The sequence below is a fragment of the Mercenaria mercenaria genome, unplaced genomic scaffold (genome assembly GCF_021730395.1).
Source record: "Mercenaria mercenaria strain notata unplaced genomic scaffold, MADL_Memer_1 contig_3939, whole genome shotgun sequence".
Taxonomy (NCBI): domain Eukaryota; kingdom Metazoa; phylum Mollusca; class Bivalvia; order Venerida; family Veneridae; genus Mercenaria; species Mercenaria mercenaria.
Genome location: NW_026462127.1, coordinates 3,788 through 16,725, shown reverse-complemented (window position 1 = coordinate 16,725; position 12,938 = coordinate 3,788). Strand labels below are relative to the sequence as shown.

The 12,938-nt window shown below is 36.2% G+C and overlaps 1 protein-coding gene across 1 annotated transcript in view; it reads right to left on the bottom strand.

The window, feature by feature from the left end:
* Nucleotides 1-9,965, bottom strand: part of LOC128553557 (ankyrin repeat domain-containing protein 26-like) — a gene marked incomplete at its 3' end in the record, with an annotated part of 55,119 nt that extends 45,154 nt beyond the window's left edge. The window contains exon 1 of the mRNA XM_053534738.1: nucleotides 9,601-9,965. Within this exon, the coding sequence (XP_053390713.1) occupies nucleotides 9,601-9,965 (365 nt within the window). The remainder of the gene's footprint in view (nucleotides 1-9,600) is intronic.
* Between the last annotated feature and the right edge of the window lie 2,973 nt (nucleotides 9,966-12,938).

Genomic DNA, 12,938 nt, shown 5'->3' with positions numbered 1-12,938 from the left:
TGCGCTACCTGGACTTGCTGCGCCTACTGGACCTACTCTTCTTACTGGACATGCTCTTCTAAGTGGACTTGCTGCGCAACCTGGACTGTTGGAATGGCAAGATTTGCTGCTTCTCCTAAAGTACTGCGCAACTTGGACTTGTTGCGCCTGATGGACTTGCCGAAACTCTTAAAGTTTCGTAGGTGACAATACTGAAGGATTCTTTCTGGGCCTTAGTTTTTTCTTTTCTTTTTTATTTCTAATCCATTTCAAATATAAATACAAAACGCGCAAAACGAAGACGCCTTTGTGACGTCATGCGAATGAAAAAAAAAATAGCAAACGGAAAATGGCGGCAAATTGTGTTTGTTTCTACAAATAATTTTGTTATTTTTGACAACAGCCCCTTTCGAAAGAAATATTTCATATTTCTAAATATCGTCAAAAATCGTCTAATTTATTCAGCCGACATGACTTTTGTTGATTTGGAAGTTTTGCTTCGGCTGTCCTCACAGTCTTGATCCTGTCTGCTCAAATAATCTGCAAAAATGTTATCTGATCTTTTAATTGCCTCAATCCGGAATTTATATGACTTTAAAACAAAGCTCATCTGACGAATAATCTTCCATTATCTGGTGTTGATCTTCGGATATAGGATAGTGAGTTGTGGTCCGTCTGTATGATGAATTCCTTCCCATAAAGACACTTCTGGATTTTCTTTATTCCGAATATTATGGTGAGGCATTCTCTTTCGTCACCAGAGTAATTTCTCTCACGGTCAAACAACTTTTTGCTGGCAAATGCAACTGGAAACATCCCTTCTTCATACTTCTGTAGTAATGCTGCTCCGATGCCAGTACTTGAAGCATCACACTGTAAAATAAACTGTTTATAATAATATGGTAGTCGAACAATCGGCGCTCTTGTGAGTTGATCCTTCAGGGTGTTATAGGCCCTATCTTGACTGGCTTCCAATTTAACATAATTCGGCTATCCCTTCTTCATCAGATCTGTAAGTGGTGCTGCATTTTCGGCAAATGATGGTATGAACCTTCTGTAATTTACCGTTAATCCTAAAAAGGCTCTGACTTGTCTTTTTAATGCGACTCAGTTTTTCCTCTTCCATTTGAACTATTCCATTCCCAACCATATGTCTTACAAATCCGATATTGCTAAAACCAATCAAACATTTTGACGGTTTTACTGTGAGACATGCTTCCTTAAGTCTTTGAAAGAGGTCGCGCAACATTACAAGATGATCTTCCCAAGTAATGGTATATCCTATAGTTTTCTCATTATACGGTTGAAGGTAGCGCCAGATCTAGAGTTGACCATTCGAAATGGCATTTTCTTAAACTGGTAACTTTCTCTGTCAGTAGAAAATACTGTGATACGCCAACATTTCTCAGCAACTGGTATTGGCCAGTATCCTTTACACAAGTCGATCTTTGTAAAGTACTGATCATCTTTAAGTTTAGCCAAGATGCCGTCCACACTTGCCATAGGTTCGATATCAAATTTGCTCAGTAGGTATTGGGATCGCGGGGTCGTGAGTTCGATTCTCGTTGCTTTCCCTATTCCCGGGTAGGTTTTTCACAAATCTTGACATCACGAAAAGTTGCACAGCTTTTGTATCCACGAAACTCAAGGAGACTCTCATCATCAATTGCTCCATCTTGATTTTCATCATCATCTTCTATTATTGCCACACTTGCTGCAATCGTTTCTGGGCGTTCTTTATACTTCTTAAGCAAATTTATATGGAACGTTCTGTCGCGGACTTTTATTCTGCAATCAATTCTGTTGATTAACTCGATAGTTCATAAGGTCCTTTCCATTGTAACATCATCTTGTTCTTATCTGTCGGAAGTAGAAGCAAAACCTTGTCACCAACTAGTAACACTCGCTTACAATCTTTCTTGTCGTAATAATATTTGTATGTCTTCTGAGCTCTGTTCAGACTTTCCCTTGTTATCTTGCACGTTTCTTCCAACCGTTGCTTTAAGCTGAGTACATATTGATATGTATTCTGCGTCTCAGGATTTTCTTTCACTGTCCATATTTCTTTTAATACTTGCATTGGTCCACGTACTGTTCTTTCATACAAAAGTTCAAACGGAGAGAATCCTGTACTGGACTGTGGTACTTCTCTATATGCGAACAATACTGCTGAAAGGTACTTATCCTTTTTAACATGCTTTTCAGGGCCCAATTCATGCGCTTACATAATCCGTTGCACTGGGTTGTATGGCGAAGTGAAGAGTTGCTTCACTGATATGTTCTACTTCTTTCATCGGGTGAGATGTAAACTGGCTGCCTCTGTCGCTTAAAACTTCACCTGGGAAATCTACTTTGGAAGATATGTCAAGAAGTGCCTCTGCTACCCTTTCTGTATCTCTGTATCAATTCTTGGTAACGCCATTACTTCTGGATATCGTGTAGCATAATCCACAACTGTTAATATGTATCTGTTTCCGCTGTCAAATACTGGTGCAGTCTGTCCTATTACGTCTATGGCAACTCTGTGGAAAGGCTGATCAATTAGTGGCATGTCCCCTAACGGAACCTTTTACACTCGGCCTTTCGGAATAATCTTCTGGCATGCGTCACAAGATCGGCAAAATCGTGCAACTTCACTTGTAATCCCCGGCCAATAGAAACTGGACTTTATCCTGTCTTCTGTTTTCTTTGTTGATAAATGTCCTCCAACAATAATTTCGTGTGCAAGTTCCATGCTCCGCATGTTTGATGGAACGATAATCTGTTTTGCTTCATAATCATAGAATTCGTCTGAATGTACAGTCGAAACTCGGTATCTCAAACTCGCTTATCTCGAAATTCCGCTTAAGTCGAAGGAACTTTCAAGTCCTGTCAAATTTCCTTCTTTATATATGTAATTCAACTTCGGTTACGTCAAAATTTGACTTACCGAGACTCCGGATATGTCGAAAGAGATTTTCAGTCCCGTCAATAAAATTCAAGTGCATTGTGAACTTGGTAAGTCAAAGTGAGAAAAATATGTCCATGTTTATTGCCTAACCAGAAAGCCATGATGCCGACATATCAAACGTGCGGCGATTATCAAAGTGAGATGATGTCATACTTGTTTGCACGTGCCATAATGATAATTGTTTGATGTAAACAGTAGATTTCTTTAATCAGCTGTCATTTGTTTTGGAGACATTATGAAAATCGTTTTTAATTTAAACTAATGAATTAACGAATTTCGCTTATCTCGAAATAAAATGCAAGGTCCCTTGAAATTCGAGATATCGAGTTTCGACTGTATATCCTATGCAACACTCCGCTTCTAATGGCATATTTGTATTTAGCACCTCCCTTTGTTTTTAACATATCTTCTTTCGTTGCTAAATCTATTAATTTCTGCAATGTTGTATCTTCTTTCTGTGATGTCTTTAATGTCTCCACATTAACTTCGGTATCACAAGAAGGTTTTAGAACATTCAGTGCTTTCAATGGTAACTCTGCTTTTCTACACTGTGCTCTCGTCATTACTGCAACTACTGATTTATCTACGTTCTTCTTTATCCATTCAGGATCAGGTTTGTCGAGTACACGAGGAACATTTCCAATGACTAAATCACAAATCAATGATTCTGGTTACATTGCTTCAAGTTCTCCAGTGTAATATGGTATGTCAACCCAGATCTTCGCCACAGGCACAACTTTGGCATCCCCGTCAATGGTGATCATGACTATTTCAATGCCTAGAAACTGTTCTTCATTTGCTATTTTTCTTCTAACAGCGGCTAATTCGCATCCTGTGTCCCGCGACACTTTCACTTCTTTTTGTAAATCCTCTCTGTACTTCCAAGTTCCTCTCCCCTTCTAACATGTCAATGGTACGAACTTCTGCAAGAATTGTTACTGATTCCCCACTTGCCAACTTCAATTTACCGTCCTCTGTGTTGGTTTTCCGTGAGCTGTTTTCTTCTTCCGTTTGAACGCACACTGCTGCTAACTTATGTTCACTCTTTGCCGGGACTGATCTCATCTGTTTACAATCTCTGGCTATATGTCCGGCTTTATGGCAAATAAGTAACCCTTCGGTACTGGAACCTCGCTGCCTTGTTAGTCCAGTAAATCTAGTGTCAAAAATGCAAATAACGGAAAAAAATTGCACAGAAATGTTTTTTTGTGTTTTTATATTCTACAACATGTGCCGAGTTTAAAGTGAAAAATCTACCAAAATCTAAGCATGCAAAATATGATTTTTGGGGCAAAAAAGCTGGAAACTATCTAAAACCGCGATTTTCTGGAATATTGATAATACGCCTATATCTATGAGTAAATTAGAATTTTGAAGCTTAAAAATGTTGAAACGTGTCATTGTTTTAAATGACGTCTTAACATTGCATGCATAAAAACTACACAGAAATACCTTTGATACAAATTTACAGTACATTTTAAAGTTCTTTAACTGTATTGCAAATATTTTTGTTTTTTAATTTGTGGATCAGATTTGGAAGAAAAGGGTTGGTCCCCTATTAATTTCTTTAACTTAATGTATAATAATATGAAATGTCTTTCAAAGTCAAATGCAGGACCGTAGAAAGCATTTTCAGATTGGGGGGATGGGCGAACACATGAAAATCAGCTTAAATTGACTCGCTCTCAAACTATTTGCTACTTAAGATAATTTTCATAATCAGTCAAATTATTCGGGGCGGGGGACCCCACCCCGACTGTTTCTACAGCCCTGATATACACACTTAGGCAAGTACGCATGCGAATGTGAATGCATACTTTTATTTGATTTCCATGTCTAACTCTGTCTCTCAGCAAAACAGATATTTTTGAATTAGTCTACCGACCTACTCACCAGAGATATTCTACAAATATGTTGCCCTTTATTTCTTCAGAAATAATCAAACAAGTCCTGATATCTGAGCTATTATTTTTGTAGATCTAGTGAAATGTGGGGTGGGTGGGGGATGAATGAGAGTAGTGCTCTCGTGCTAGTCGAATGTCCGAAACCTTGGGGACAGCAGGCAAATAGCTCTGGGGCTGTTAGTTCTCTACTGTGTCCAGACTTTAGTCTTGAGGAAATAAGTGATGAATATCCGCAGAGGAGCAGTACATTGACCCGTAACCAGCTTGATGACTGTATTAGGTGATGGTGGGAGTAATATTGCTGACACTTGCTAGTAGTTCTGGTAGGAATAACACCATATTTAATCCCAACAAGTTAATTAGTACAGGAGACCAATAAGAGACTGTATCCACTTATAATCTAAGCACTATATGTGTTAGTGCAGATATTGACTTAACCTTTCTTAAAGCGCCCCTCACACTTTAGAAAATACGGCAACCGTATATTCCAACATCCAAAGCAATCTGGCCAGTAATACAAATACTGCATCTACCATTCTGACCTAGCCACGTGCAATTTAGATACCGTAGTAACCCTCAAGTCTAGCATTCATATGACTTATGCCATAAATCAGATACCTTACTTATCCTTTCTTTGGATGCCCTAGAAAGAATAGATACTGTAGTCACCCCGTTTCTAGCACTCAATGTGTTCTGTACAATAATGCAGATACTATATAGCTAACTTTTCTCCTAGTTCCATGTGTGCTATAGGCAACATGGATGCTGCATTCATTCCACTTCTGACACCAATATAGCGAAAATGGCCATCGCTATACCGGGTCCGATACTCCTTTTAGGAGCGGAAGAGGTTAAACAGACAGATATAAATACAATGCAGTCACTTTCTACCCAAGATGGCCTTGGATTTCAGTTTGTGATACAGAATAGTTTCAGCTGGTGATACAGAATACGTGTATATTCAATGGAGTCTGGAAGTTAAGCGATGCTGCTCGTCGATGATTGGTCCTCTTGGCCAGGTGATTGGGATCCTCCTCTCTGATTGGTTGTTTCTCTGTGACCTCTTACAGTGATCAAACTGAATTCCCACTACAGAACTTTAGATTGTTAAAGATCTTGTCAGCACTAAACTCCGGTACAAACGATTTATGACAACTCTGCACGTCCAGCAGGCGTAACAGTTATCATGAAAGTTGTTTGCTGTACTTGCCAATCAGGGTCCAGTTGTTCGAAAATTTAACGGGCTGTTGAACTAACCGCCGGTTAATTTTTTATCCAAAATAGTATGATGTTTTGATTTTATGGTAAGGACATTTTATTGTTCATATTCCTTAATCTATAACTTTGATTTACTAAGTCTTCTAAAATGTTGAAATATAACACTAAATGTTAAATAACCATTAGCTTAATTGCCCGTTAAAGTTTCAAACAACTGGGCCCAGGTAACGAGGTGTAAAACATTAGCATGTAGTTGCAGAAAATTAGGTTTGGAATGTAATTCACATGCAGAGGACTTGACAATCTAAGGTTCTCTACATCTACAAAAAATAAAAGCTCAGAAATCAGGACCTGTTTGATTATTTGCATTGATTTTGTATTGGTAGAGATACTAGATATTACAGTACCATATAGCATTTAAGTAAAACTATACAGTGTGATAACTTCTTAAAATATATTTTTTATGAATTTTAGTTACTACCCTTACAAAAATAATTGGCCTCTCGCTACCAATAGCAGCTAGGTAGATCTAGCAGTTAAGTAGCTGCTACCACACTGCTACCAGTAGCCGCTAGCTGCTATTGGTGGTGTTTCGTATGCAAATTGGTTTTCCTGCTACATGTAGTGGCTAGCTGCTACTTTTTCCCGCTACCTTAATTGCTGCTACTTGTTACCTGCTTCTATAGTAGCGGCTAGCTGCTACCTTTTCCTGCTACCTAGCTTCTATTGGTAGTGTTATGTATGCATATTAGTTTTCTTGCTATACTGGCATCCGCTCCCCAGCTGCTACCTTTTCATACTACCAAGCTGCTACCTTTGAAATTATTGTAGAATATTTCGTGGATGTCATCTAATCCACCCAGGGTAAACATAGTAAAGTATCATGAAGATTGGACCACAAAATTAATTAATGTACTACCCCGAAAGTGTTCAAAACTGAAAAGGTTGACCTAGATATCATGACTAAGACTCACGAAGAGTGCAAAAGAATGGCCTCTAAAGTGTCTCCAAGGAAACCGTCTATGCCTATGATCAGATGACAGGCTGACAGATTACGGACGAATGTGGTCTCAAAAGCTCACCTGATCACACCGAGGTCTTGATTGGTGAGCTAAATAAATGTAGAAGTTAAAAAGACTGGCTCAAAATAGAGACCCAAAATGAACAGAAAAAAAATTAACAAAATATAAACCATTAATTGGTATATTTTGAGACATAATTATGACTAGATCAAGATTTTATTTCATAGAGCTGTCATTGATAGAAAAGTTTGTATTGATATATCAAATGGCAAGTATCGATGATAGAAAATAACAGGCAGCTGTCATTTGATATTAATGTTACCAGGTCGAGGCTGATATGCCCTGCCGAGACCTGATAACATTTGTATCAAAAGACAGTTTTTGTTTTTTCTATTTATCATGTAAATCACTCAACTTAACTAGAACAACATATGCCCTCATCTCTTGTTTTGTAAAATTGAATTCTGAAGCAAAAAATAACTAAATTTATATTTTAGGGATTTGAAAATACACCAGCTCCCGGAATATCTGGATGAAACAACATAGCAGCGCCATCTTGAATTCAACTTTGGCAGTGTTTTTTGACTTTCTGACATTCTTATAAAAAACTAAGAGAGAGAGAGAGAGAGAGAGAGAGAGAGAGAGAGAGAGAGAGACTCAGAGAGACTCTTACTTGCGTGAAAATATAAAAAAATCACCCTCTTGAGTAAATCAGAATATATAACATTTTATACATTTGAATCGGGCAACTACAGCACATGTCCCAAAGACTAAACATTTCATTTCCACCTACAGACATTGTGATATCATGATATATGTTAGGGGGCCTACACAATGACATCATATTAAGTGCTACTTTATTGCTATGGTAGCAGGTAGCTGCTGTCATATTAAGACTTAATGTGCCACCAAAATCGCTTTGTCGCTACCTTATATCTGTGCTAGCAGGTTCCTGATAAGTGGGGGACCTCTACTAGTAATGAGTAGATAGCAGGTACGTAGCAGATACTCGCTGCCACCTGCTTCTTTCCTGCTACTAGTTCTTGATATCAAAAATAGAAGTGACTAGGTAGCAGCTTGGCTTGCTAGCCGCTACCTTTTTTTCTATAAGGGTACTTGTTACCCATTTCATAAAGATAATGCTAAAATTGTTGGTCATCATGTTGTTTTAGGCGGCCATATTGGAAATAAGGCAGTCATATTGGATATATGATGTAATATTGGATCAAAAAGCTGTAGGAATTATGTCTAATGAACGTTGTTATATTTTTCTGTTATCATATGAATGTTTGACACACTCAGATGCAGTATAAAATATACTATGAATCAATTCCAGAAATTCCCTTAAGTTATGGCGGCCATATTGGATTTTGCAGCCATATTGGATATATATTGTTTCAAATATAATTTTCGGTGACTGGTAATAGACTCTGCTTATATTCTTTAAAACTTTGACATGTTTAGATAAGTATATATGAAGCTATAATGGAATTCCAAAACTTCACACTTTCGTTTAATTTTTTCAACATTTTACCCAATAATAGAGTATTTGCATCATTTGATTTTGGTAGATTTTTGATATGTCATTCCTGATATATTATAGATCACACATGCCAAAAATCATTTCTGTGTAAACTTTCTCCCTTAAATTTAATATTTTTACTGGACTATGTCTACAATCTCGCGCTAAGTGACCTGCTTTATTACAAACAAAGTAGACCTTTCGCAACCAACTCTTCTCATCTGTCTTTCGACTGGAAGGATCGTTATAGGATTTATACTATCAGTAAATTTGCTTTCTTTTACACAACATATTTGCTTTTAACCCATTTATGTTATATGTATTCAAAGTATTTTGTTTTTCACCGAGTTCAAAACCTGGTTTTTCATTTAAGCAGGGGCTGGCTAAAACAAAGGGTCTGTTTTAATTGGACAAAACTTGCAGTTTTTTTAGTTGGCTAAACCAATGGTTTTCACAGTACCAAGGGTACTTGGTCAGCAGAGATCAGTAAAAGTCAAGGGAAAAGGTCAGCCAAGGTCAAAAATGGCCCTATCGCGCTAACATTCTCACTACTTATTGGTCTGTGTGTCAACATGCTTATTCAGTTTGATTATTTTGGTCAAAAAGTAAGTGTTGGCTTGAACGATGTACGCAGCATGGCATTAAGAGAACAATCTACGTTGATCCTTAAAGAATTTCATCATACAGTGTTTCAACCAGTCACAGATTAATTAATGTGGGTTATCATAACGGTTCTTTGATCGTATTCGTGTTGCTTCGGTTTAAGTATTTACTAAATGCAAATATTATGTATGGAGTTGTACAGTTCTTCTATGTCGTATCTTTATACAAACATCTAGTGTTTAAAAATGATGCTAATAGCAGAATTCGTTTATAACTTTATATGAAAAGTGAAAACAAGCAAGAAATATAAATCAACATTGCAATAAGCGATTTTAAGTTTTAAGCAAAGTAGGAAAATGTTTTGCATTTATAATTCTTACACTTTAAACTATTTTCACTTACTCGGATTGTGTCATTCTTCTAGCAATTAAAGCACTCATTTTGTCAAATTTCTTGTCTATTGCAACTTCTAAAGCAGTTTTCTCGTCTTTGTTCCTAGCAAGACTGTCAATGTTATGGTCAAACAATTTTGTAGCAACATGTTTAAAGTTGTATTTAGCTGCATAATGAAGCCATCCGTTGCCAGATTCCTCATCTTGTAATAGGTTAGGGTCTTCCCCATGATGAATATATTTATTTACTGTAAATAGGGCCTGTAAAGAAAATCGCGAACTTTCGAAGACTGTGTCAGAGTGTTTGATATAAATACATATACGATAAAACTGAAGAGTTATGACTCTTTCAACCAACTCTTTTCCAAATGACATTTCTTTTGCAGATGCAAGATTACAAACAAAAACAAAAATTACGAAGCGAGTTTTTGATCGACAGTTTGTCAATGACTTTGTTTTCAAAAAACAAACAAAAACACGGTCTAATAAAACAAATGTGGCTTAAGCCTCGTCTACATACTGCAAGAAAATCTTATGGGGCCCATAAATCACTAAATATTTAACTCTTGTACAAGCAATTAGTGCTTTGCATTTTTTCTTGAAATCGGAAGACACATTAATTTTAAATGGAGGGAAAGCATGACAGGTAAATAAAGAAAATGGCCCAACTGATACATAGTGTTTATAATATTTGGAAATTTAAATAAAGAATCATTTGTAAAAATATTAATTGAAAAACAACATCTAGTTATAGTGATATATATCCAATTGAAGAACAAAAAGTTGCATTATGCAAAATGGCTTTTGAGCATATAATTCAATAAAAAATTTAAACATTTTTGTATTGCTGTCCGCACTAAGATGTTTACTTTTCAATAAGCCCAGCATAAAATGGTGGTTGATTTATATCTCAATACACGTTTAATGAAAATATGTAAACAAAATACCATTTTGGGCAGGTGCTCCTCAAAAACCCCTCATAGTGCCTTTGACAGCACAACCTTGCAAGAAATATAGGACGATTTTGTAGCCGAAAATCACATGGAAGCACTCAAAACAGACACTAATGGGGGACACAATATACTGTCTACACTATACAAGTTGCCAAGATTTACCGAGGGCTGACAGGGAAACTACTGTATCTCACATTCTGACCAAAAATGGTTTTATTGCATTTTCTTCAGTCTTGATTTATTGTCAAGCATCTGCTACAAAACTATTATAAAAACTTTCCAACAATTTCTTGTTCTTTTTTTTTAATAATGTGAAAATATTGTATCTGCAACCATCAACCTTTTTGACCCGGAAAACATTGTATCTGCCTCCTACCACACACAATAGTTTTCCGGTAACATTGCCCGGTACAGTCACACTTTGTGTGTGTATTTGTGACATTATGGTCTGTAATTTAAACGCTAAACAAGGAGAAAACTTGTGATTGTTGTTTAGGTTTTATGTGAAGATTAAAGAACTAAAATAAATAATAGCGTACATTAACATTTTCACATAATGTGATACAGATACAATAGTTTCACGGTAACTGCAAAGACACTGGTCATAAAATAAAATGTTGCATCTGTAAACTTGTATGTTGGTGTTGATTTACATAATCAATTAGAACAAGTGAATCATTTATGCAAACAGTAAAGACCCCGATCATTCGTCACGTTCTGCTGCCTCTGATGTTGGTCTTCAGTGTTTGCCAAAGTCCTCTTTCGCAGATGCTTGGCATGAATTGTTTAAAAAAAATATCCAGAAATGTTTGACAGGTGACCCTCTACCAAGATGTTTCTGCCAAGATATTTCAAACTGTTCTTCAAATCACTTGTTCTACATACATTTTAGTCTGTGTTCAGACCCTATGTTTTGTTCACAGGAGATAACTCCTGAGGCAATACAAATTTTGTATCATTATGTCCCTTTTATTCTCAAAACATACGGTCTGTGCAAATCTGGTTTGAGCATCTCCTGAATCCTGGAGATCGACCTTTATCTAAGGTCAAGCTATTACAGCTGAAAATGATCATGTTACATGACCTGGTAGTTCTGGGATATTTATTGCCATTCACACATATTTATAAACAACCCCTTGATCTGTAGATTACAGGGAGCACTTTGGTAAAAATTATTGAACTAGAAAGAATACCTAATGAATAATTGATATATAGTGGATTAATGCTGTTGTTTAACTTGTTATTTATTATGTATTCTGTGTTTAAATTTGAATGATTTATTAAAAAATATGTTGCACAGATGAAAATGCTTCTATATAATAATTCTTGTCTTAATTGCTAAAATAAGGAAATACTGATTGTAATCTACAATGGATAAGAATACCCGGCAAAAGGAGTTTTAAGAACAGAACTAGCACCTTCCTACAAAACAGAAATCATGTATAATGTGGGAAGAAGTGAAACTGCTCCCAAGGGACAGAAAGAAACTGACAACAGTTGGCAACCAAAACAATGATTTGGGTGTTTTATGAAACAACTGAAAAATATATCTGTCTATCACTGATTCAATTCATTATTCTAAAATAAATTTCTTTTTTTTAAATAAATAAGCGTGAGCTGTAAATAGTTTGCTTTGAATTTCTCTTTCTTGGTTTTCATTGACTTATTATGTACAACTCGCATGAAAGGGAAAAAATATAAGAGAACATCTGGAAAAAGGACAAAGTCGTTTCCGAAGTCTCCTTTTCAGCCGCAGAAAGCAAACCAGTTTAAATCAATAATATAGTATGTTTTTTCCCCCACTTTTCCTAGTAGAAACTACTAGGGCCCCTGCTTACTTGTGAAGCAATTAACCTTATCACTTATCACTATAGCAGTAAAATTCCTGGCCCATGTAGAGTCATGGGACAATAGGTCATCACAATAGTGATTTATTGTGGTGTATTTGTATCTGATCATTTTGATATGTACATGTATTGTTATAGCTTGAATCTATTACATAAGGAAGTCTGTGTTATTTATAATTCAATATTGTGAAATTTATTTCAAAAAGATGTGTTTGTTTACAATTGTGGCAAGTGAAAGCATTTTGTATTTTCTAATTAAGCCCCGAGTTTGATATTCTATATCATCTGAAAATAATATTATAAAGAGTACTATTTACCTGAATTTCCATATTCTATTTCCTAATTAAACTGCATGACCAAGATCAAATGCATAGAGCATCATGTGGATTTAAGAAAATGGAAATAAACATTCCATGGCCAACATTCCAATACATTGACCAGTAGTTTCGGCAAAAGTAGTCTCCCTTGAATATACACGGATCACGGACCCGATAACGTTTTACTATAGATTTGTATAGGAAAATATATTTCAAACATTAAAAACGTAT